The 26562-nt window shown below is 38.5% G+C and overlaps 1 protein-coding gene and 1 long non-coding RNA gene across 51 annotated transcripts in view; one reads left to right on the forward strand and one right to left on the reverse strand.

Moving 5' to 3' along the window:
* TBC1D31 (TBC1 domain family member 31) overlaps positions 1-26562 on the forward strand; it is a 66771-nt gene that overhangs the window by 18612 nt on the left and 21597 nt on the right. For 29 of the 50 annotated variants that reach the window (XR_015140908.1, XR_015140904.1, XR_015140902.1 and 26 more), the window contains 9 exons: positions 5388-5539; positions 8106-8265; positions 10690-10890; positions 15885-16061; positions 20943-21022; positions 21101-21247; positions 21586-21719; positions 25802-25935; positions 26253-26432. Coding sequence is in view for 30 of the 50 variants with exons in the window: in XM_086337070.1 (XP_086193196.1) it covers positions 5388-5539; positions 8106-8265; positions 10690-10890; positions 15885-16061; positions 20943-21022; positions 21101-21247; positions 21586-21719; positions 25802-25935; positions 26253-26432 (1365 nt within the window). In the remaining 20 variants the exon portion in view is untranslated. Of the gene's footprint in view, positions 1-5387; positions 5540-8105; positions 8281-10689; positions 10891-15884; positions 16062-20942; positions 21023-21100; positions 21248-21585; positions 21720-25801; positions 25936-26252; positions 26433-26562 lie in introns of all 50 variants that reach the window. The other 21 variants (XR_015140900.1, XR_015140898.1, XR_015140899.1 and 18 more) reach the window with 2 other exon arrangements.
* LOC147359570 (uncharacterized) lies at positions 4021-7828 on the reverse strand. The gene is made up of 2 exons (XR_015140920.1): positions 7446-7828; positions 4021-4237 (listed from the first exon to the last, which is right to left on the reverse strand). It is a non-coding gene; the product is annotated as an uncharacterized LOC147359570 (long non-coding RNA).

Genomic DNA, 26562 nt, shown 5'->3' on the forward strand with positions numbered 1-26562 from the left:
TTTCTTTGAATTAGAAAATTTTAATTCTTTTGTTGATACTAGGAGGTAGGACATTTAGCTCTGTTAGCTAGAGATTTTGGAATAAATCCTAAGATTTCTGATTACTGTGGTTCAGTATGTATCAGACAAGGTTTTGTGATGATGGCATCAGAGAACACTTAATAGTGTGTCACTAAGCTTAGTCTGGTCATAACAAACACCCTCTTCCAACAACACAAGCGAAGACTCTATACATGGACATCACCAGATGGTCAACACCGAAATCAGATTGATTATATTCTTTGCAGCCAAAGATGGAGAAGCTCTATACAGTCAACAAAAACAAGACCAGGAGATGACTGTGGCTCGGACCATGAACTCCTTATTGCCAAATTCAGACTTAAATTGAAGAAAGTAGGGAAAACCAGTAGACCATTCAGGTATGACCTAAATCAAATCCCTTATGATTATACAGTGGAAGTGAAAAATAGATTTAAGGGCCTAGATCCGATAGATAGAGTGCCTGATGAACTATGGAATGAGGTTCGTGACATTGTACAGGAGACAGGGATCAAGACCATCCCCATGGAAAAGAAATGCAAAAAAGCAAAATGGCTGTCTGGGGAGGCCTTACAAATAGCTGTGAAAAGAAGAGAAGCGAAAAGCAAAGGACAAAAGGAAAGATATAAGCATCTGAATGCAGAGTTCCAAAGAATAGCAAGAAGAGATAAGACAGCCTTCTTCAGCGATCAATGCAGAGAAATAAAGGAAAACAACAGCATGGGAAAGACTAGGGATCTCTTCAAGAAAATCAGAGATACCAAAGGAATATTTCATGCAAAGATGAGATCGATAAAGGACAGAAATGGTATGGACCTAACAGAAGCAGAAGATATTAAGAAGAGATGGCAAGAATACACAGAAGAACTGTACAAAAAAGATCTTCACGACCCAGATAATCACAATGGTGTGATCACTGACGTAGAGCCAGACATCCTGGAATGTGAAGTCAAGTGGGCTTAGAAAGCATCACTACGAACAAAGCTAGTGGAGGTGATGGAATTCCAGTTGAGCTATTCCAAATCCTGGAAGATGATGCTGTGAAAGTGCTGCACTCAATATGCCAGCAAATTTGGAAAACTCAGCAGTGGCCACAGGACTGGAAAAGGTCAGTTTTCATTCCAATCCCAAAGAAAGGCAATGCCAAAGAATGCTCAAACTACCGCACAATTGCACTCATCTCACACACTAGTAAAGTAATGCTCAAAATTCTCCAAGCCAGGCTTCAGCAATATGTGAACCGTGAACTTCCTGATGTTCAAGCTGGTTTTAGAAAAGGCAGAGGAACCAGAGATCAAATTGCCAACATCCACTGGATCATGGAAAAAGCAAGAGAGTTTCAGAAAAACATCTATTTCTGCTTTATTGACTATGCCAAAGCCTTTGACTGTGGATCACAATAAACTGTGGAAAATTCTGCAAGAGATGGGAATACCAGACCACCTGATCTGCCTCTTGAGAAATTTGTATGCAGGTCAGGAAGTAACAGTGAGAACTGGACATGGAACAACAGACTGGTTCCAGATAGGAAAAGGAGTTCGTCAAGGCTGTATATTGTCACCCTGTTTATTTAACTTCTATGCAGAGTACATCATGAGAAACGCTGGACTGGAAGAAACACAAGCTGGAATCAAAATTGCCGGGAGAAATATCAGTAACCTCAGATATGCAGATGACACCACCCTTATGGCAGAAAGTGAAGAGGAACTCAAAAGCCTCTTGATGAAAGTGAAAGTGGAGAGTGAAAAAGTTGGCTTAAAGCTCAACATTCAGAAAATGAAGATCATGGCATCCGGTCCCACCACTTCATGGGAAATAGATGGGGAAACAGTGGAAACAGTGTCAGACTTTATTTTTCTGGGCTCCAAAATCACTGTAGATGGTGACTGCAGCCATGAAATTAAAAGACGCTTACTCCTTGGAAGGAAAGTTATGACCAACCTAGATAGCATATTCAAAAGCAGAGACATTACTTTGCCAACAAATGTTCGTCTAGTCAAGGCTATGGTTTTTTCTGTGGTCATGTATGGATGTGAGAGTTGGACTGTGAAGAAGGCTGAGCGCCGAGGAATTGATGCTTTTGAACTGTGATGTTGGAGAAGACTCTTGAGAGTCCCTTGGACTGCAAGGAGATCCAACCAGTCCATTCTAAAGGAGATCAGCCCTGGGATTTCTTTGGAAGGAATGATGCTAAAGCTGAAACTCCATTACTTTGGCCACCTCATGCCAAGGGTTGACTCATTGGAAAAGACCCTGATGCTGGGAGGGATTGGGGGCAGGAGGAGAAGGGGACGACAGAGGATGAGATAGCTGGATGGCATCACTGACTCAATGGACGTGAGTCTGGGTGAACTCCGGGAGTTGGTGATGGACAGGGAGGCCTGGTGTGCTGCAATTCATGGGGTCGCAAAGCGTCGGACATGACTGAGCGACTGATCTGATCTGAAGCTTAGTCTGTATATACATGGGCACTCAGTAAATTTTTGCTGAATTGTACATTTCACTGTTAACTTTCTCTAACTACTATCCTGAACTCTTTCAACTTTGAAAAGAATTCACATACCTCTCAAAAGTGAATTGGGAAGCCTAGGATTTTCATATTTTGTAAGGAAAAGGTGCAGCCAGCCTTCATAAAGTATATTTTATTAGTGCTCTTGAAGTTTTTTCTAAGCATTTTTTGTTTGTCAGGAGATGACACTATCTAAATAATGACATGATTCATTAGGAACAATTTTATAATCATTAAAATCTGGCAATTAAAATTACAAATCTAGTAATGAATAATCATGTAGGCAATAATCTATCACAGCTATTCCTCAAAATAGCAGCTGATGCTCATTAACTTTTAAGCTTTTGCTTCTCTCAGTAGGAATAAACTTTATTACTTTTCTAGAAAAATACTGCTAATTATAATAAAAAATTTAAGACACTTTTTTTGACATCGGATTGGAAACTGTTTTAATGCATTCATTATAGATTGCATTCATTTAATGCATTCATTACAGAAAGAACTTTCTTACAGAAAGTTCTTTCTGTAAGACCTTCATATTACAAATCTTCTTAATAAAATGGAACTGTTGGCAAAAGACCTACCAGATTGTCTTTGATAAAGGGAGCCCAGGACAAAAGTGAGGAGAGGCTGGATCAGGCAAGGGCCTGGGCATCTGATGTAGTTGAGCTAGCATCTTTTAGAGTCTTACAGCTGTGGTCCTTAGTAGATTGTTCTAATTAACTGGTATGGTCCATAGTACATTTTGTATGCATGTATGTATGTTTTTTAGCATTATTATCAAAAAAGAGATAATGTATTATATATGTAAATATATATATTTACAATTCTCTAAAATTTTTATAGTAATGTTTTTAACTGTTAGAAGCATTGCGTAGCTATAGTATACAATAGCTGGATGACAATAATACAAATTAGTTGCAAGGCTGCCATATTTCATGTGGATGCTTTATTGACCCATTGTTTTTGTAACACTGGGGAAAGCCATGGTAGATGCCGTGTTGATCCTTCTCTTTCTCTGGACATCTCTCTCACTACTGTGATGATGGTTACGTCTAGATTCTGAATACTCAGAGACACTCTAGACCAGTGTTAGAGATGCTGAACACTTCATCCCCAAGGAATGTATTAATAGCACTCCCTCTGACACCAGTAAAATTGTGAAGATGTCAGAATGAAAGGTAACAAATCCTTAAAGGTGCTCTGCCTCCTCTATGAGTCCCTGCCCCTCTCTTTCCACACAAAAACAGTCATATGTTTTAAAAATAATAAAAAAAAAATAAATAAAAATAATAAAGCTTGTAAAGACACAGTAGTAGACACAAGAAGACGTGTTCAGACATAGTGTTAGAGTCAGTTCTAATGCGGGTAAGAAGGCTGATCTGTGTGGAACCAAAGAACAAATACCTAGAACTCGACGTAAACTGTTAAAGGTGAAGATGCGTATACTATACAACCTAGTAAGAAAAAGATTTGTTCATTCATTTATTCACAAAAAACTGTTGCGCACCTTTACTAAGTTCTAGTCATTGTGCTTGCCACTGACCACACAAGAATTAGCAAGACAGACAGGACTTCTGCCCGCTCAGAACCAACCGACTATCTTCAGCTGCGAAGGGTGTTGCATCTCTTGCTCAGTTTTGTCCGCAGTGTTTGGGGTTCCATGCATCGGGTCTTAGGGTAGATTTCCTGTGGGCAGACGAGTGTATAAAGAAATTATAATTCTTCTGTGGTTCAGAGGAATAAAATAGAAGACCAAAGCTGTATTGAGGGGAAAATAAAGGGAAAAAAGAATAAATAGCTAGAGCTGTAACTGTTAGCAGGAATTTATTTTGAGGGGATAGCTAGGAATGCTTGTCCTTAGGGTATTGAATTTTTTTCATGTTCTTTGCTTCCTTTTCTACCTCCCTCTCTGTGTTTTACACAGATGGCACACAAAGGTCTATTTGAGACCATTGAAACCTATGAGAAAATATTGGTCAATTTTAATAAAAATGTTACATGATTGAAGTAAGCATTGCTGACTGCTTATGTAATAGAGAAATAGAAATTATGAGAATAAAATGACATTTTCAGCTTTTCCACCTTTCAGTCTCAATTGTGCATTAAGTAAATTGCATCTCTAATAAAATATGAGAATCCCTAATAAAATATAAAATCTCTAACATCATGTATTTGTTTTCAAGTTTTTACTTTTGCAAAAATGCTTAGCAAACATTTATACATATTTATCTTAAAGCATTTTGCTGTTTTTTCCCTCAAAGAATTAACCCTTAGAAGCAGATTGATTATTCAGAAGAAATATAAGACTTGAGATATATACAGTATCTTTAGTCAGTTTTTACTACCAGCAGGAGTGTATCACAGTTCCTTTTTCTATAGTTTCACCCACATTTAATATTTTTAACACTTGGTTGTTAGTACTTAATACTGTATATTAGTATATAACGTATAAATATACTATGTACATTTTGTGTATATGTATGGTTTGTGTTTTGTATAGTTTGTGCATTATTTTAAAGTAAATTTGATACACATAAAATGGTATCTTATTTTCATTTGAATCTTTTATAAGGTTAAATATTTAAGAATTGTTAGTATTTTATGAATAAACTTGTCATTTTAGTCACCTATTTTTTGTTTAAAGGAGTTTACCTTTTCTTTTGGTTTATAATAGTTTATAAAATATCAGTTTTATCCCCTGGAATATATTGTAAATGTATTTTCTCCAGTTTAAGAAAAAATAATTTTAAGAAAGAATTAACTACTTGTAAATTTTAAACTTAAGAGGGTTAAATGATCCTTATATAAACAATAACTTTTTTTCCTCCCTTTTTAGGTTTTCTTTCTACCATTAAGTAATACCATCCTCAGCTGTTTTAAAGATAATTCCATCTTCGCCTGGGAATGTGATACTCTTGTTTGCAAATATCAATTGCCAGCTCCACCTGAAAGCTCTAATATATTATACAAAGTGTTTGCCGTGACCAGGTAATGTTCACTTTGAGACACTGAGGATTTTTAAGAAATTTAACTTCCAGTGAAATTTTATAAATTTTCATTCAGTATTTTATTGTCATACGAGCAAAAGTTTCCTTTAAACTAAGATATGATCTCAGATATGGTATTAAGATTTTTACTTCTTGTACACAAAAATATAAAAAGTATATGGAATCGTAAGGCTGGTATTCTCATTAGCTATAATAAGCATTAACTAATAGCCACTCCTATCTTGTCTATAATTCTGCCTGTGTTTAGTCACGTACAACTCTTTGCGATCCCGTAAACTGCCCGCCAGTCTCCTCTGTGGGGTTTTCCTGGTTAGAATACTGGAGTGGATTGCCATTTCCCCCTCCAGGGGATCGTCCCAACCCAGGGATCAAACCTGTGTCTCCTGCACTGGCAGGCAGATTCTTCACCACTGCTAACTATCTGCTACTTGTGTACTATGTCGTCGTAAAGCAAAGCCCAAGTGTATCATTTCATGCATAAATATTTCCGCATGTATCCCTAAAGGATAGGACCCTTTTTGAAACACAACTGTGGTACTATATTACACCTTTACAAATTCATAATACTATAATTATTATTCATAGTTCACGATTGGTCTAATTAATCATTTTTGTGGTTGGTTGTTCAAGTTAGGAACAAAATAAGGTTCACACATGGCCTTGGTTGATATAACTCTCTTTATATTATCTTTGCAGTTAATTTGTTAAAGAACTGGTCATTTGTCCTGTAGTTTTCTATATTCTAGATTCTGCTTTTTACATCCCTGTGATGCTATTTAATGTGATCTTTTCTCATCTGTATTTACTATAAACTGGTTATGTCATATTTCCTATAAGTTGGAGGCTTGATCTGATCTGGTTTGATTTGGGAGCAAGAAGACATTGTAGGTGGTTGGTGTACTTTCATCTGGAGGGACATAGAACTCTTTCTTATGATGTTAGTGGTCATTGGTGATCATCACCTAAATATCCTGTGTTGCATTGGAGGTTAGCAAAATGGAACTATTCTGTCTTTCCTTCTCCTTTATTAACCAGAACCCTCTCGAGAAAGAAGCTTCCTCTCATCAACTCTTTGGTTACTTTCCTGTACAGTTAGTAAAGGAAAAGCAGGATAAAATGCTTGATTTCTTCATCTTAAAAAAAAAACCCTTTTCCCCCCAAATAATGGATTGTTTATTGGCATATTCAGAGGTGGCCATTGAAGGTCTTCTGTCTTTAATCTTTGTAAACTCATGGATTTAAGCATAGTTGACATGGTTTGACTCATTAAAATTATTATTCTTAGTGATGCTCTGGTTCTCTCATCTTTGACCAGTGAGATTATCTTCAGGTCGACTCTGAACCCTCTTGATACAACCCTTTGTCTATGATGTGTGTGTGTTAGTTGCTCAGTCATGTCTGACTCTTTGCAATGCCGTGGACTGGAGCCCGCCAGGCTCCTCTACCCATGGGATTCTCCAGGCAAGAATATTGTAGTGTTGCCATTCCCTTCTCCAGGGGATCTTCCTGACCCAGGGATTGAACCCATGTCTCCTGTGTCTTTGCAGGCAGATTCTTGATCACTGAGCTACCAGGGAAGCCCTTTTACAGGCTACTGCAATATAATAGCTTTCTTACTTTGTGTATTTTTAATCTCATTTCCTAAACTCAGTCTCTGCAAAGCAGCTAGAGTGGTCTTCTTAAATCATTAAATCATTCCCCTGTCCAACTCCCTTGAAAGGCTTTACATTGCTCTTAGGAAAGTCCAACTCCCCGCCATATCCCCTGAGGCCTTTTGTCCTCTGGTCTTGGCTTCCCTCCCTTTTGTCATCTTATTTCCTTCCCCATCTAATTTAAGTGTTCAGCCACACTTGAATATTGCTTCTCATTCTTCCTTATATACTAACCTTATTCCTGTCTCAACATTTTTGTATTGGCCAATCAGCAATACTGACAAGCATGGAATTCTTCCTCCAGGTCACCCTGTGACTGGCCCATTCACATCATTCTTGCAGTAGATCTCCTTCCTTTCCCAGCTCTGTAACATCACCTGTTTAAATTAATAAACATTAAGAATTAATTTCCTCAGGTGCTAGCCACATTTTAGTTCTCGGTAATCACACATGGCTAATCGTGACTATTTTGGTTCTTGCTGTTTGGGTTTTTGTTTATTTTTGGCTGCGTTTGGTCTTCTCTGCTGGGCGCAGGCTTTCTCTAGTTGTGGTGAGTGGGGGCTGCTCTCCCTTGCAGTGCGCAAGCTTCTCACTGTGGTGGCTTCTCTTGTTGTGACACGTGGGCCCAGCGGGTGTGGCTCTCAGGCTCTAGAGCGAGGGCTCAGTAGCTGTGGTGCGTGGGCTTAGTGGCCCACAGCACGTGGAATCTTCCGCAATCAGGGATGGAACCTGTGGCCTCTGCATCAGATTCTTATCCACTGTACCACCAGGGAAGTCCAGTAGTGACATTTTTGGACAGCGTAGGTGAGAACATTTCCATCATGATACTGGATCAAGTTGGATAGTGCTGCCATAAATAATTAATCCAGTCTTTTTTACCTGTCTGTTCTGCAGGGATGGCCGAATCCTGGCTGCGGGAGGCAAATCAAATCACATTCATTTGTGGTGCTTGGAAGCTAAACAGCTATTTAGAATTATCCAGATGCCCACCAAAGTTCGTGCCATTCGCCATCTCGAATTTCTTCCTGATAGTTTTGATGCTGGTTCTAATCAGGTTAGTAACATAAAGGTTAGTAATGTGGTACTTTTTTGGAAAAATCATATCAATTTCTGCACTGTATGCTCTCATTTAACTTATGGCAGCCTGATTGTTTCAAGGATTTGAAATTGCCAAGAACTTGTTCAGTTCAGTTCAGTCGCTCAGTAGTGTCCGACTCTAACTTGTTAAGAGTCTAAAACTGAAAGAATGGAAAACATCTTAGTTTCTATATGTTAATGATAATTTACCCTTTTCCCTAAAATCTGTATACTTTATGTCTTACTCCGGTTTACAGGGTGATGAAGTGTGGTATTTTTTTTATTTGATCCTTAAAGAATTCTTTGAGCATAGGCAGGAAATGTTTCACAGACTGTGACATGAAACTAAGTGACTTGTCAACACTGCTGTTACAAGGATTAAAAGTAGGACTAGAACGGAAATTTCCTTGCCTTTTTGTTGTGCTGTGTTTTATCTACCATAACAGGTTGCCTCGAGCCTATGAAACATGTTTTATTTCTATTTAGCCTTAGTTTACAAAGTGCTTCCCTTCCATACACCCTTTTTCTTTTTAATAGTTTAATAGTTGGGCAATTGAACCTTAACTTCTTTATTTTAAATTATCTTGGGTCTTGCCATTAACAAATTTTGTGTGTGTGTGTGTGTGTGTGTGTATTTATCATATCTATTTTAAGTTTTCTGAGTAGATAATGCTTTCACATGGTTGAAAACACTAAAAAAAAATAGGCATAAAGTGAACTCTTACTTTTCTCTCTCATTTGCCCAGTTACTCACTCTCCAAAACCACTGCTGTTATATATTTTTCCCATTTTGCATTTTTTTCTTTACTTAGTTTACCTTGAAGATTATCCTATATCAGTACAAAACTTCATTCTTTTTTACAGCTGTATAAATTGTTTTAACCAGTCCTTTATTATTGGGCACTCAACCTGTTTTTAGTTCTCTTCTAGCACAAATAATACTGCACTGCATCACTTTTGCACATGTCACCTCACACATCCTGTCTGCAGGGAAAAATAAAATCCCAGAGTTAAGTAGTGGCACCAGCATTATGTGCATCTGTAGTTTGGATAGACCTTGCCTTCCAGAGAAGTGCCGTCAACTGAATGCGGGGATTCCTTCCATGTGACCAACAGAAAAGCATGCTTTTTAGATTGTCACCTTCAAATTGCCTCCAGCTACCTCCAAACTGTAGGCTTTCACATGACAAGGGATGTCAGGGCTTCACAGAATCACCTGGTGACGCTGCCTGCCAGCCCCTGGCCCCGGGGAAAGAGCCTGTAGAGGAAGCAGCAGAGGAGTTTATTGTTTTATGCATTTAAGCTTTCTTAGTACGTGTTTTTAATTTTTCAAGTTGTATGAGTTACAGCTGTTTTTTCCCCCTTAAATGACTAGCTTCCTTTGGACTTCCCCCCACCCCAACACTGTCCTTTTTTGCAGCTCACAGACTTTCTCCCTCCACAACCCAAATGCTGGTTACAACAGCGAGGTCACAGGTTTGTGTGGGGCAGCAGGACAGCTGTCAGCTCTGCTCAAGCTGAGGATGGAGAAGGGAAAGAAGCCCTCCAGCCTTCCCGCTTCTGCCAGCCAGTGTGGAGTCAAAGTGGAGAACTGTACTCCTCTCTCCTTCCCCTGGAGGGGTTGGTGGAGATAGGCCTGCCTGGGTGGGAAGGGAAGAGGCTCAGGTGGCCCTTCTGTAGTCTCCTAGGATAGGCTCCTTACTGGTTCTGGTTAGGGCCAGGCTTACCTGGACCTGAACTGGGCAAATCTGCGTGAGCCGTGATCAGGGATTTTAAATAAACATCGTGGCTCTCTGCGAGTATGGTCTCCTCTGATTGTCCTCCACCCCACCACTGCATGCCCCCCAAGAGAGAACATATGTAAATACACACATATGTAAGTGTGTTTGACTTTTTAAAATTGAGGTGTAATTGACATAGAACATGTTAGTTTCGGGGCTTCCCTCATAGCTCAGTTGGTAAAGAATCTGCCTGCAATGCAGGAAGACCCTGGTTCAATTCCTGGCTTGGGAAGATCCACTGGAGAAGGGATAAGCTACCCCCTCCAATATTCGTGGGCTTCCCTTGTGGCTCAGCTGGTAAAGAATCCGCCTGCAATGTAGGAAACCTGGGTTCGGTCTCTGGGTCAGGAAGATTCCCCTGGAGAAGGGAAAGGCTACGCACTCGAGTATTCTGGCCTGGAGAATTCCATGGGCTGTATAGTCCACGGGGTCACAAAGAGTCAGACAGGACTGAGCACCTTCACTTTCACTTTCATGTTAGTTTCAGGTGTGTAACATGATGACTTAGTATTTGTATGTATATATTGTAAAATGATCACCATAATAAGTCAAGTTAACATCTGAGACTTGAAGTTTAAATGTGTTTTAGGAACTCACATGTTGTTTCTCTCTACTCTTAGGTTCTTGGAGTGCTAAGTCAGGATGGTATTATGAGATTTATTAATATACAGACTTGTAAACTTCTCTTTGAAATTGGGAGCCTTGATGATGGAATTAGCTCATCAGTAATTAGCCCACATGGACGGTACATTGCATCTATTATGGAAAATGGCAGTCTGAACATATACTCAGTTCAGACTTTAACGAAAGAAATAAATAAGGTATGTTATCAAGTAAACTTCCCTTTTTTAAGATTTAAATGTTGTATCATCAAAAGTAAAAGCTCTGTTACAATTTTGTAACTTCCTCGCACCATTATCCCTTTTTCTGGATGTGTTTTTTCGCTCTTACTCCCAAAGCCACATCTCCAGACTTTGCTCACCTATGCTCCATTCTTACACTGCTGCCTTTGTCAAAGGCCTCTGTTTGTTGTCCCTGTCCCACTCGAGGTACCCCTCTGATCGGTTTCCTGCAAAAAGTCCGCAATCCCAGTCTGTTCATTTTTTTCTCTTTCTTCCCCTCTTGCAGTCTAGATACCTTAGAGCACCTATGACTGTATCTATTCCTCTGTTTCCCGAATTGAGTCAGTACTAAGTCATGAAATCCTTGAATCTGAAATGTCTATACGTGGGCCACCCGTTCGCCATCTCGGCCATCCTTGTATTGGTGCTCACTGACTGCTCTCAAATAATAGTAATCTTGATATATATACCTAAACTCAGAGCCCTCGGTGCCTGCTCCTCCTCATCAATCATCTTCCACATTCCATTTTTCTAAAATAAGACTTTCATCATCTAAAATAATGCTGTTCTTGTGGCCTCTTTTCCTTTGCCTCTTGCATTAAATCCACTCTTCTCCCTGCCTCTCAGTCTTCTCTGTTCTTGTCTTCTCCACCTGGCGTGTTTCCCTGTGCTTTCTGCTTCTCTTACTGTCCCTTTTAGACACCGTGTGCATTTCTACATCTGTTGTTACCCTGCACATTTCATCTGAAATATACTTCCCACTTCTCTTACAGTAATGTAGAATTCTCCGGCTTGTTGCATCAAATAACAAAGCAAGTTTTACTTTAGATTGTTTCCTTCTCTTTTCTGGGGTGGGGAGGGGAATATTTTTAAGAAAGAAATTATTTGTTTTTAATTGGAGGATAATTCCTCTACAGTGTTGTGTTGGTTTCTGCCGTATATCAACGTGAATCAGCCGTAGATACACCTGTGTCCCCTCCCTCTTGACCGGCCCTCCCACCTCCCGCCCCGTGCCACCCCTCTAGGACGCCACAGAGCTCAGGGTTAAGCTCCCGGTGTTGGTGTCATAAAGTAAATTCGCACTGGCTGTTTTACATGTGGTAATGCACATGTTTTAGTGCTGTTGTCTCAATTTGTCCCACCCTCTCCTTTCCCCGTTGTGTCCACAAGCCTGTTCTCTATGTCTGAGTCTCTGTTGCCCTACAAATGAGTTCATCAGTAAGAAGTTCTTATTACAGAGAAAAAGGAAAAGATACAGATAAGCAAATAATTCAATAAGTCTAACCATTCTCAGATGATTTTGAAATGTATGCCTACCAAGTATTTTTTTCTATGTGTGTAAATGTAGACAGTCAACCTTCATATTCACAGATTCTATCTGTGAATCTGTCTGCTGGTGAAATTCAGTTTTCAGTAACTCAGTGTTGTGTCAACTCTGTAAAACATAACTACCGCAGATAATGAGAATTGTGTGTATGTGTCGTGTGCACATGTGAATACATTTTCTTTAAACATATGGAATTATACTCTACTATTCTTACAGACTTAAACAATTTTAATAACATTATTTGCACTTAATGAGAATTGTTAGCCTGCTGCTGCTGCTAAGTCGCTTCAGTTGTGTCCGACTCCGTGCGACCCCATAGACGTCAGCCCACCAGGCTCCGCCGTCCCTGGGGTTCTCCAGGCAAGAACACTGGAGTGGGTTGCCATTTCCTCCTCTAATGCAGGAAAGTGAAAAGTGAAAGTGAAGTCGCTCAGTCGTGTTCGACCCTCGGCGACTCCATGGACTGCAGCCTTCCAGGCTCCTCCATCCATGGGATTTTCCAGGCAAGAGTACTGGAGTGGGGTGCCATTGCCTTCTCCGATACAAGAGCTAGATAAATGTTATTAACAGAAAGAGAGTTCTGAGAAAAACCAAGATAAGCATGTCATTGGCTTCCTCTCTGTTATTTATTAGGCAAATTGAGATCAAATTGATGAAACGCTAGCTTATAACAGAAGTAGGATTTTTTTTGACATATTAACCACCACCACTGGTGTCTCTATGGCTATTCCAGGCTTACAAAATGCCCAGGTTTATACAAAACTTATTAACCATGTCCCATTCCTTCAAGTCCTATTTTCTTGCCATTGAAGAATTTCTGGTATTCTGCTGATAATAAGTAAGCTAATTCCTATTTCTGTGCTGAAGTTTCAACACTCCTGAGGTGTGGCAATTCAGGTCATATCTCAGGCTCTAACTTTTGGGAGATTCTTTTATGCAAGATCTATGAAAACTGTGGCACTAGAATTAGTATTTTAATAATGATTTAGAAGAATAGACTGAGGCTGGAAGATAGTTCAAGGATATTAAAGATGGATAGTATTCAGAAGTCAGACTACTGTTAATTATATTTCATAGACAAAGAATTGAATCAGAGTAAGTAGTTGCTGTACTTTTTCTTTAGTCAGAGCTATTGCTACTATATTTTGCATTATTCTTATATTCTTTCAGATGTGAATAATAATGTATCCCAGAAAACCACTATTTAAAAAACCCCTTACTGATACAGTTAAAACTTTAAATAGTTTTCATAATAATTGTAAAACAAAAGTACAGTAGCAGTGCCGTATATATCATTGCATTACCTACTCTTAGACACGTCATAATGTTACATGTCATACATACTGCAGTTGACAATAGGGGCTCATGTGCTGCTGCTGCTGCTGCTAAGTCGCTTCAGTCGTGTCCGACCCCTAGCGACCCCATGGACTGCAGCCCACCAGGCCCCTCCGTCCATGGGGTTTTCCAGGCAAGAGTACTGGAGTGGGTTGCCATTGCCTTCTCCGAGGGTCTCCTGTAATAGGTGCAAATTTCAAAAACAAGGGCTTCCCAGGTGGCTCAATGGTAGAGAATCCACCTCCCAATGCAGGAGACATGGGTTTGATTTCTGGTTCGTGAAGATCTCCTGGAGAAAGAAATGGCAACCCACTCCATTATTATTGTCAGGAAAATCCCATGGACATAGGAGCCTGGTGGGCTACAGCCCATGGGCTCATAAAAAGAGTCAAACACAAGTTAGCAACTAAGTGAACAACTGCTGTTCCTTCAAAAGCAGAAGTCCTGAACTTTTGAAGGCAACATGAGAAAAAGTTTTGTTTGAAACCTCAAAGTAGTCTATTTATAGTCTTATTTAAAAAGAGTCAGAATGTTTGCCTTGTTCTACTTATTTCTTTTGCGGGTGAGGGAGGAGGAGGTCAAAAAAGTTTGGTTTCTGCGTCAAAGAGCTTTCCCAGAATGGTGATTTATTTCCATTGTATGTCATCATGGAAGCACAGTGTTCTGGCTTTCACGACAGCTTGATTCAAGGTAATGGATATAATTTGTGTTTTTTGAAAATATGTTCGTTCATTTGGACTTTTGGGGTTTTCCTTGTGTTCTCATATAAGAGGCATTACCACTTTGACTTCAAGAAAAAATTATTTAAAAAACACAAATCCGTCTGTCTTTGATCTGGGTCTGGGCTAATTACTAAGGAAACACTCGGCCATAATGGTCTCAAACATTTAAACACCCTGTGAAAGTCAGCGTACTTGAATCATGTTTGGAACTCAGAAAGCCAGAGGTACTTTACCTGCTCATTTCCTTTGAACAAGGATGATCGTTTTATTTCAAAGAAAGTGTTATTCATAAAGGAACTGTCTTAGTCAAGTAAGTTGAAGTTGTTGGAGGCTTATCTTCCTATTTGACAAGCCCCATCAAAATGAGGGTTTGCCGTCTAGGCCGTGCTGTCTGCGCACAGCCTCTGAAGCTGTCGATGCAGTTGAGGGACTGAGCCATCTCCATGTAAGTTAGAAAATGTAACCGAGGACAGAGGCAGGGGTGCTGGCTGTCAGGGGAAAGTCATGTGACAGTTTCCCTCAAAAGAAATTTCACTGGAGCCCAAAGAATACTAGGGTGCTTCTGCCAGCCTTTTAGAGGGCCATGGGCTGCAGATTACTACTGTACAACGAACTTTTATTGTGCAGGCATAAAAGATGGATTGATGCTGTATGACTTAAGGCCAGCTTTCCAGGAATCATTCAATTCTATTTATCTTTGTCAATCAAGATCTTTATTGTGTTCCTCAAAGGAATTTGGCGGAAATTTGCTTTAACTCATTACTCAGCAAGGAAACATTCTTGGACACTTTATTTATACTTTTTGTATCAAGGCACAGTATTAAGTTGACCAAAATAAAATTTTTACCAGTGTTTTATAGTTTTATATATATAGGTCTTTAGTTTCTTTAGGTAGATATATTCCTAAGTATTTTATTCTTTCTGTTGCAATGGTGAATGGAATTGTTTCCTTAATTTCTCTTTCTATTTTCTCATTATTAGTGTATAGGAATGCAAGGGATTTCTGTGTGTTGATTTTATATCCTGCAACTTTACTATAATCATTGATTAGTTCTAGTAATTTTCTGGTGGAGTCTTTAGGGTTTTCTATGTAGAGGATCATGTCATCTGCAAACAGTGAGAGTTTTACTTCTTTTCCAATCTGGATTCCTTTTATTTCTTTTTCTGCTCTGATTACTGTGGCCAAAACTTCCAAAACTATGTTGAATAGTAGTGGTGAAAGTGGGCACCCTTGTCTTGTTCCTGACTTTAGAGGAAATGCTTTCAATTTTTCACCATTGAGGATCTATAAATTGCTTTGGGTAGTATACTCATTTTCACTATATTGATTCTTCCAATCCATGAACATGGTATATTTCTCCATCTATTAGTGTCCTCTTTGATTTCTTTCACCAGTGTTTTATAGTTTTCTATATATAGGTCTTTAGTTTCTTTAGGTAGATATATTCCTAAGTATTTTATTCTTTCTGTTGCAGTGGTGAATGGAATTGTTTCCTTAATTTCTCTTTCTAAAAATAAAATTTTTAAATACTGTGTTTGCAGGTCTATTTTCTAAAGATAGCCACTGGATTTTTTTTCCTCCCTTTTAGCCACCTCCTCCTTTAGTGAAAGTGATTGAGGATTTGCCTAAGAAGAAAGGGAATTCTGGTGATCTTAAGGTGAAAGTGACATCAGGAAGAGTACAGCGGCCAGCGAGGTCAAGGGAAAGCAAAATACAGACCAGAATATTGAAACAAGACCTGACTGGTGGTTTTGAAAAGAAAGAGGTAAGACTGTATTAAACTTTTCATTTGTCACGACTCTGCTGTAAACAGGTCTCATGATTCCTAGTCCATTATTGTTCTTCCTTCTCTCAAGAATTAAAAGGAAAATTTTAGAAAAGCAGCAAGTTGTAACTGAAATTATAACATGCTTTTTAAAACTTAATATAAAATTTAAAAGCCTTTTTAATACAAAATTAATGCATACTGTTTTTTTAAGTCAAACAGTATAGAATTTCACTGTCCAGTATGGTAGCCACTAGTCACAAGTGGCTGGACTGATGTGAAATGTGGTGTATGTGTGAAGTACACATCAGACACTGAAATTTTATTATGAGCACAAGTAAAATATTTTAAAAATTGAAGTGTAGCTCATTTACAGTTTTATATTAGTACAAAATAGTGATTCAGTATTTTTATAGATTATACTCCATTTAAAGCTATTGTAAAATATTAGCTATATTCTCTGTGCTGTATATCTTGTTATATATCTATACTATTATATATGTAACAAGCTTATTATATATAGTAGTTTGTACTTAATTTCCTACCCCTAAAGAAGGAAAAGCATCATATTAATTAATAATACTATGCTGATTGTATTTTCAAATGATAATATTTTTATTACATTGGGTTAAATGATTAAATTTAATTTTTACCTGCTGCTTGTGACTTTTTTAACATGGTTCCTAGAAAAATTAAAACTACATTTGTCTCTTGGATTAACAGTTACCTGTCACTGAAGGCTGTAAAGGGACAAAACCCAAAAGTACACTTTTCTTTCTCCCTGTGCCCTAGCCCACTGTTCATTGCACTCCCCAGAGGTGATCATCGTTAATAATTGTTCATCTCTCAGAAATTTTCTGTGTATAAATATATACATATATATCTGTGTCTGTTACCTTTAATTTTTTTTAATAAATGGAGTCACACTATATTACTGTTTTATAACTTGCTCTTATCATTTAACAGATTGACTGTTAGTGCAGGTAGTGCTACAGCAGTTAAAAATATTTGCATAGTATTGCATTGATGGAGATACATTAATTTATCTCACTAGAACTCTGCTCACTGGCATTTAGGTTGTAATATTAGTCTTCTGTTAATACATTCTGTGGTGCAGTGGGTATTCTTTGAACATTTGCACAAACATGTCTGTAGAAGAATTTTTAAGAGCATGTGCATAAAAATTTTCATAGTAGCCAAATTGTTCTTCAGAATTTGTGTGTGTGTGATTTATTCAAGAAAAACTTAGAAGCAACCAAAATGTCCACCTTTAGGTAACTAATCAATATAAATTATGGTAGAGCTTTATAGTAGAAATCTAAGAATATTTAAGAGGAAAGGGAAATGATTGTAGTATGTTAAATATAAAAAGCAAGCTACAAGAACTATATATTTGGTTATCTGTGTGCTTAGTCACTCAGTCATGTCCAACTCTGCGACCCCATGGACTGTAACCTGCCAGGCTCCTCTGTCCATGGGGATTCTCGAGGCCAGAATACTGGAGTGGGTTGCCATGCCCTCCTCCAGGGGAATCTTCCCAATCCAGGGATTGAACCCAGTTCTCCCACATTGCAGGCCAATTCTTTACCATCTGAGCCACTTTTTAAAAGATAGGGGTACTTATGTATTATTTTTAAAACTCTATAGGAAAGACTGAGTTACTAATAGAATTACCTATTTCAGTCAGTTTTATTATCTTCTTTATAAGGTTTTTTTTTTTTTTCCTGGAATTGAAAGAAAATATCAACAATAGAGAAACTGCTAGCATTTTCAGGAACTTTTAAAACTTTTTATTAACAGTAAATCAGTCAGTCACATACATATAGATGGAGAGCTCAGTACATTTTTACAGACTGAATACACCTGCGCTGTCAGCACCCAGATTGAAAGGGACCTTTCCTAGCAGCCGCGAAGGCCCTGCACTTCTCCCCTCCAGGCACGCCGCCCTTTACCCCAAGGATAACTGTCTCTTGACTTTTAACGCCTTAGATTAGTTCTCCCCCTTTTGTGCTTATGGTCATTGGATCATTTAATTGGTACCCTTTTGTGTCTGGCTTCTTTTTATCTGAAAGATCCATGTGGTCATAAACCATTCTATACCTGTATAGAATTTCCCTGGTATGAATAAGCCATGCTTTATCCATTCTGCTGTTGGTAGGCATCTGAGTAGTTTTCTAGGTGTTTTTTTGCTATTAGAAACAGTGTTACTGTGAACATTCTAGTGCATCTTTGGTGAACATAAGGATGTGTCTCTTGTTGGGTATAAACCTAGGGATGGAATTCCTGGCTTATGGGCTCTGCATATGTTCAGCTTTAGTAAATACTGTCAGAGTTTCCCAGGTGGTTGATTTAAACAATCCATATTCTCACCATGAGGTATTTGAGGTTTCTAGTCACTTCATGTTCTTACCAACTGTTGGTGTTTTTCACGTTAATTTTGACAGCCACTTTTCTGCTATAAGCAGTTTTAAAAAGTGAAGCTTGCATCAAAAGAGGAATGTGTAAAGTGTTGTCTACCAGGGAAATCCAGTAGAAACTCAGTGCTCAGGGTTTTTACTGGAAGCTGGTTATAGGCACCCCCTGTGTGGTACATTGCAAAACTCCACACGAGGACCCGCATAGAAAGCTTAAACCACGCTGTACGGGTTAGGCACAGTGAGCTGCTCCCACTGGCTCTGAGGAGGGTGGAAACTTCCTGAAAACCCAGGTATGTGGACACCAGACAAGGGCCAACCTGTAGGCCTTTTTAAGGGTAGCAGTCTCAGACCTGCCACATGAAATCTCTTCTGGACCTAGTCATATCCACATTAAGAGATAGAGTGTTATCAATAGCTTTGGAGTCCCCTGTGTGCTTGTCCCCAATCACATTTTTCTCCCTGTCCCACAGATGTAACCATTGTCCCCACTTCTGCATTAATTATATCCTTGGTTTTCTTTATAGTTTTATCACTTCTACAGTGTAGCCCTAAACAAAATATTGCCTAGTTTAAGTAGCAGGCACAAAGCTAGCTGTGTAAAGAATGGGGAATATTGACCCTATGAGTTGAATGCGCTAGTGAGAAAAGGAGCTGAATGGTATACCTGAGACATAGTCTGGCTTGAGCTTTCCTGGAAGTTTACAGGAGCATTTCCTGGGAAAACGAGTGGGCCTGGTCATGACTGACTTCTGGGAAATAAAAGTGACACACAATCAGGGCATCTGGCCACACTCGGTCTGGATTACAGGTGGAAGGCCCACAGAAATGTGTCAGAGAACAGGTGGCTTCTAAAATCCCGTGTGTGTGCGCTAAGTCATTTCAGTCGTGTCCGCCTCTGGACTGTAGCCCGCCAGGCTTCTCTGTCCATGGGATTCTCCAGACAAGAATACTGAAGTGAGTTGCTATCTTCTCCTCCAGGGGATCTTCCTGACCCAGAGACCGAACCCAAGTTTCTTACGTCTCCTGCATTAACAGGCAGGTTCTTTACCACTAGCACCACCTTGGAAACCCTTAGCCAGCTCTAAATGATGGGTCAAAGTAGGTCCTTTCTATGGGTGAAATGCATGTGCTCAGCTAATCATGGCTTCAGGACACAGAAAGGAAGTAGGGACTTCATCCGCTCATGGTTGAGACGAGAGGATGAAACTCAGGCCAGTTCATCTGGGCATCTGTCCTTTGTTTAAAGAGGCTTCAATGGCAGCAGGTCTCTTGGTGATGACAGCAGTGAACATGTCTCTTTCATGGATCATGTTGCTCCAGTCTGGGCTACTTGCCCTCGACGTCTGGTCCATGGCTCTCAAATGGGGACTCTTCATTCACTGTTATCTCAGGCTGTCCCTCACCTCCCTCTTACACTGGATTACCTGTTTCTTACGGTAAAAAATGCACTGAACTAAGTCAGAAAATCTGGCTTTGAGTCTTGAACCAACACTTAACAGATCTGTGACCTTGAGCAAGTTGGGGAGCTTCTACTGACCTTTCCATTTCCTCAAAGAAAGGAAGCCAGATGGTCTCTTGTGCTTTGTATGGTTAAGCTTAAACGAGATACTCTATACATATGGGTTTATGATTCTTAAATCTACAAAATATTTTCCCATTAAGATAAAAATTGAATTAAAAATAAAAGTGAAAAAAAAGAGAGCAAGAGAAGGAGGAAGATATTAGAATGGATTGTCCATGCTACAGGGATTAACAAATGGCAGCCCATGGACCCAAGCTAAGGGGTCCTTAGCTTGAGTGCTGGGACCCCTGGCTGCTCAAGCTAAGGATGAAGTGGAAGTTTCTCAGTCGTGTCCGACTCTCTGCAACCCCATGGACTACACAGTCTATGAAATTCTCTAGGCTAGAATACTGGAGTGGGTAGCTTTTCCCTTCTCCAGGAGATTCGAGCCCAGGTCTCCCGCATTACAGACAGATTCTTCACCAGCTGAGCCACAAGCGAAGCCCAAGAATACTGGAGTGAGTAGCCTATCCCTTCTCCAGCAGATCTTCTCAATCTAGGAATCGAACCGGAGTCTCCTGCATTGCAGGTGGATTCTTTACCAGCTGAGCCATCAGGAGAGTCCAGCCAAGAATGATTTTTACATTATTAAATGGTTGCATTTAAAATGATTATATAGGCATCTATATAAGTGTCTGTGTAATATCCTTGATCTTGCCTTTTGACCTGAAACCTAAAATATTTACTCTCTGATTGTTGACAGAAAAAGTTGGTCAGACCCTATAATAGGGTAAATAATAGGTCATAAACTTTATGTGCTGTGTATATACACACTCAGGAGAGAGAAAGATTTTGTGTGTATGGAGAGAGTCCCATGATACAAAATATTTTTTACTGTGTATTGTGTTCTGAAGTTAGAAAGCCACAATGGACTTACTGATACTATTTTTTTTCTCTTTATAGAATGAGTTGTCAGATGGATTAAACAAAAAGCGTTTACAAATCTTATTAAAAGGCTATGGTGAATTTCCAACGAAATACAGGTAAAATTTAAATTCTTACATGTTAAATCAGTCTTATCCTTCCAGTTTTTCTTGGTTAAAACTATGTTTTAATTTCAGAATGTTCATTTGGCGCTCACTGCTACAGCTGCCTGAAAATCAAACAGCATTTAGTAACCTTATAGATAAAGGCATTCATGTGGCATTTCTCAACCTTCAGAAGAAATACCCCATCAAAAGCAGGAAGCTACTCAGAGTATTACAGAGGTATGTTCAGTATTTGCAGCGGTGTGTATCTCCCCCAAGGTACTTATTACTTACAAATGGGGAAAACAGTGATTTATAGTAGAGAAACTTAGCAGACACCTTCTTCAGCAAGTAATCAAATTTAAAATTACCAGTAATAAAAGCTTCCCTCTGTATCACTGCACAGCACTTTTGTGGTATTCTTGCCAAAGGTTTATATCCTCTGTCTCATTGTGGGAAAACAAGCAAATCCAAGTTTCACCAAATTTATCTTCTGTATCGTTTTTTATAATCTGAATATATTATTTAGTCAAATTTATCAAGCTTTTCTGGTCTTTATTTCCTTATTTTATTCACAGAACCCTCTCTGCATTAGCTCACTGGTCTGCCATTTTTAGTGACACACCATATCTTCCACTTCTGGCATTTCCATTTGTAAAACTGTTCCAGAACAACCAGCTCATCTGTTTTGAAGTTGTTGCTACGCTTATAAGTAAGTAAAAAATGAAACCAAGCGTAGATACTTGTACCTTTTCCTGATATCTTTTCATCTTTGCAATGTTTAATAATTCTAGTGTGAGATAGACCTAGAGCATGGACAGTTTGGACATTAACACAATAATAAACCTTTTTACTTAAATAAAGTTTAGATGGTTGCATTTTAGATGATATTGTTACAGGCTAGATTTTGTTAGTAAGAAGGAAGCAGGTGCTTCACTAACTGAAAGTCAGTTATTGTTCAGAAGAGTGCAGTAGGGTTGAGAAGCAGTCAGCACACGATGCCCCATGTGGCAGCTGGTGACTGTTACCCTGTTCTCCTCATCCTTTGGTTGGTACCTTCACTGAGAACTTTGTGTGTACCCGGTACCATTCTCAGTGTTGCCTTTATTAACTCACTCAACTCTTACAGGACTCCTGTGAGGTAAGTGTTGTTCATTATTATCTCCTTTTTGTAGATGAAGAGAGCGTGAGCTCCATGATTAGGTTAATGGTAGAATAAGAATTTGAACCCAGGCAGTCAGAACCTATAGCTTGCACTCCCATATGTTTACTGCTTCCCCATTACCTACTAATACACTAAAAAGTGAGTCATTTTTTTTATATAAATAAGATCAGGTCAACTGAATGGTTAATAAACTGGATCCAAGTTAATCCAAGCCTGGTTTAAAATAACCAATTTTATATGTATTTTTGTTGTACAAAGGAGATAAGCACTCAACTATAACAATAAAATTCTGAAAAGTAGAAATTAAAAGATCCCAGCATACATCTTGTGAGTATTTGAGTGTATTTCTCTTGACAGTTTTTCATTTATTATGTTGTATTTGCTTTAATAAATTTTTACCGATCATTGGAGAAAATATAGGAAAATTTACAAAAGAAAAGTTATGAATATTCCTCTTCCTTAGAGAGTCTTGATAATATATTTGTGAATTTCTTATAAGAGCATTTCCCCCAAATCATTAAATATCTTCTAAAATATAATTTTTTGCCTATATATAGTATTTCCTCTTATAGGTATACCATAAAATGTATCCCCCAACTGTTAGACTTTTAGGGGGGTTATTTTTACAATTATACTACTTCTATTTAATGCATTATATACACTTCTCGTATTTGTGTAAACTTTCTAGACATTTTATCCTGTATTGTAATATTCCATAATGTACATGTTCTAGTTTAATCTTTTATTGTTGGACATTCAGGTTGTTTCTAATGTTTATGTATTAAAAATAACAATTTTGTGACTAGCTTCAAGCTCATAAATTTATACTAATTTCTTTTGGGTGGAGCCCCAGGATGGTATTATAAAATATGAATATTCTAATTGATTCTGCAAAGAGGTTGTACTAGTTTGCCCTGAGAATAACACAGAGTTTTAAATGGAAAACAAACAGTAACAAAAGACAGACAATCCAGTTTGAAAATGGACAAGGACTTGAACAGACATTTCTCCACAGAAGATGTACAGTGGCTAGTGAGCCCATGAAAAGATGCTCAGGATCATTAGTCATTAGAAAAATGCAAATCAAAACCACGCAAGACACCACTTCACACCTCCTAGGATGGCTGTAGTCTTGAAAAAGAAAATAACAAGTGTTGGCATGGATATGGAAAAATTGTAACCCTTCATACTTTGCTGATAGAAATGTAAAATGATGCAGTCACTGGAAAACAGTTTGGCGGTTCCTCAGAAAGTTACATATACAATTTCTGTATAAGCCCGCAATAGTACTCCTAGGGATATCCCCCCAAGAACTGAAGACAGAGACTCAAATATATACTTGTATATGAATGTCTGGCAGCATTAGTCTTAAATAGCCAAAAGATAGGTACAACCCAAGTGTCTATTAATGGATGAATGGAAAAACCATATGTGTATATATGCGAGCTTCCCTGGTAGCTTAGCTGGTAAAGAATCCTCCTGCAATGCAGGAAACCTGAGTTTGATCCCTGGGTTGGGAAGATTCTCCTGGAGAAGGGAATGGCTACCCACTCCAGTATTCTGGCCTGGAGAATTCAATGGACTGAATAGTCCATGCGGTCTCAAAGACAGCGGGATATTATTAAAAAACAGTGACATTCTGACACATGCTATACAACATGGATGACCTTGAAAGCATGCTTAGTGAAATAAGCTAGACACAGGATAGATATGTGGAATTTCTCAAAAAGGCACAGAAAGTAGATTAGAAGTTACCAGGGGCTGGCGGGGGAGTGGAGATGAGAAGTCAGTACTGAGTAGGTACAGAATTGCTCTTAGGAAAGGATTTTGGAAATAGTGATGGTTGCACAATATTGTGAATAAAATTAACATCACTGAACAGTGCGCTTAAAATAGTTAAAATGGCAAATTATATTTTACCATAAGAAAGATCATATCTAATTTAGGTAGGCATGCACAACTATGTGTTTTTTTTACTTCCAGTAAAATCTTGTTACGTAGCTAACACATGACTATATACTAAGGAAATTGATTTTTCTCTTCTAAACATGAAATCTAAATCTAGGAGATCCACGACAGCATGAGTAGCTAGGGATTTTCATCAAGGGTCTCAAACTAGTTTTATTCAGTAAACTGAGCTTCAACTAAATGTTAGCCCTGTTTGGGGATAAGCCATAGCTTTGGCTTTCAGGTTACGGTCTAGTTGGGGCCAAGAACTTGTGAAGGATATAGTTACTTCTGTGTATAATTTGGAGTATGTTGATAAAGATCAGTTTTGATCACTCTTTAGGGTTCCTCTTATAACCAGGAGGAAAAGCTTCAGGTTTAGTGAAGGACCTCCATGCAGTGATCATGTCTCTTTTCTGCTCTCGGTCAGTGCTGTCTCTAGGTCTGCTTCTGTGTGGTGGCACCCGGCAGAAGAGAAGAGACAGTCACTATATAAAACAGGATGCCCTCTTGCTTAATTGAAAACAGCTGTCCTATTGATGAAGCTTAGATATAAGAGGGCTTTGGGTATGTGCGTGGTGTTTTAAAATTCCCGGAACAAGCACTGTCTGGGACACTGTAGGTGTTTACCTAAGGAGCTGTTGCTGAACTGGGGTTTTTCTTTTAAAAATTAACTTACTAAGAGCAGTAGTTAAAATACAAGAAAAATCCCCCTGCCCCCCAAAAAAGCAGCAGTTAAAGAAGCTGAAATGCTTCTTTTAAAGCTTAGTCTTTGCAAGATTTTATTTATGACTGAATTATTAACTCAAATCTAAGTCCTTAATAAATGAAATAATGGAATTCTAGAATTGGAAGGACCTTATAAACTATTAATCTGGTATTCTGATCAGACATTTCACTTGCTAATTTGAGAAAGATCTTAGCACAACATGAAGCCACAGCTCAGTATTTAAAATAGAAAATCAGAATTTAATAATTACATAGAGCTGAGGTGGTTAGACATAGGTTCACTGAGCAAAAATGATCATCTTACTGAACTTTTTTGGGAAAAGACTGTTTTGGGGGTTGTGCTGGTTATTAAGTGAGAGTGAGTTAAAAAGTCAGCCTTAGAAGCCTCTTCAGCAGAGTCAATTCTGCTTTCTCCTGGCTGACTTTCAGAGGATACTTACTGCTGCTGCTGTCACTGATCGGTTGGTTTTCAAAGTCACGTTTACTGAAATAAGTTGTTGATCAATTAGATTTAAAACCAGACTGTGGTGGTTACCTGTTACCATGGCTACAGAACAGTCTTCTAGAAATGGGACTCTTAATTAGGTATGAATTTTAGTCAGTTTGAGATTGCCATTTAACATTGATCACGTGTATCAAAGGCTTAAATAGGGACCTCTTTTAGGAGGGTCATTTTGTTAACCAGGGGAAATCTAAATACAGGTCGCACGCAAGTGAGCAGGAACCAGAGCCTTGTAGCTACCGTCAAGAATACTTCGGGAAGGTTTGTTTGTTTAATTGACACTTTCTCATCGACTGGCTCTGATGTAGGTGTAAAGTATTGTTCTAGAACTTAGTCGTGTTTTCTTTATTAATGGGCATATGAGGACATAAAAGTGGATACAGTTAAGAACTGCAAAGCCCTGTAATGATACAGAAAGGTAAAGATAAATTTTCAATTTTTTTCTTCATAGTCAATTGGTGTCAACACTGGTTTGAATATTTTCCTAATCCTCCTATCAATATTCTTAGTATGATAGAAAATGTTTTGGCATTTCATGACAAGGAACTCCTGCAACACTTCATAAATCATGATGTAACTTCCCAGGTAAGAAGTGTAAGGTTTTTAGAATAACATAGCTTACTTTGGAAGTTAACATTGGTTCTGGTATAAATAAAACTATTTTCTTGAAAGTCTATAATAAAAAAATACTAGTTATATTTTTAACAATATTCCATTATTTTTCTTCCTTAAACGGCTTTCCTGAAAGTCTATAAAGAAGAACCCAAATTAGGGTAGCTCTTTTCATAATTATGTTCTTAATATAATGATTTTAGTATCTAAACCAAACATGAGCACATTAGCAATGACTGTTATGACTTTTTCCTCAGGAACTATTACATTTTTTTTCTTATTTATTTTAGCTGTATGCATGGCCTCTTCTTGAAACTGTGTTCTCAGAAGTACTGACAAGAGAGGAGTGGCTCAAATTATTCGATAATGTCTTTTCCAACCATCCTTCGTTCCTCCTGATGACTGTTGTGGCCTACAACATCTGTTCTCGGGCACCTTTGCTCAACTGTAAGCGTAAAGATGATTTTGAGGTACATATCCTTGTTAAGTCATAGTTCTCAAGTTTCATTTGTTTCAACTAAAAAAACCCATTTTATTTATTGAGTGCCTACTGTATGTCAAGTCCTGGTGCCAGATGGTAGGAATATAGTGGAGAACAAG

Source organism: Bos grunniens, chromosome 14 (assembly GCF_055505025.1).
Source record: "Bos grunniens cultivar Pamir isolate PY7600 chromosome 14, Bosgru_T2T1.0, whole genome shotgun sequence".
Taxonomy (NCBI): Eukaryota; Metazoa; Chordata; class Mammalia; order Artiodactyla; family Bovidae; genus Bos; species Bos grunniens.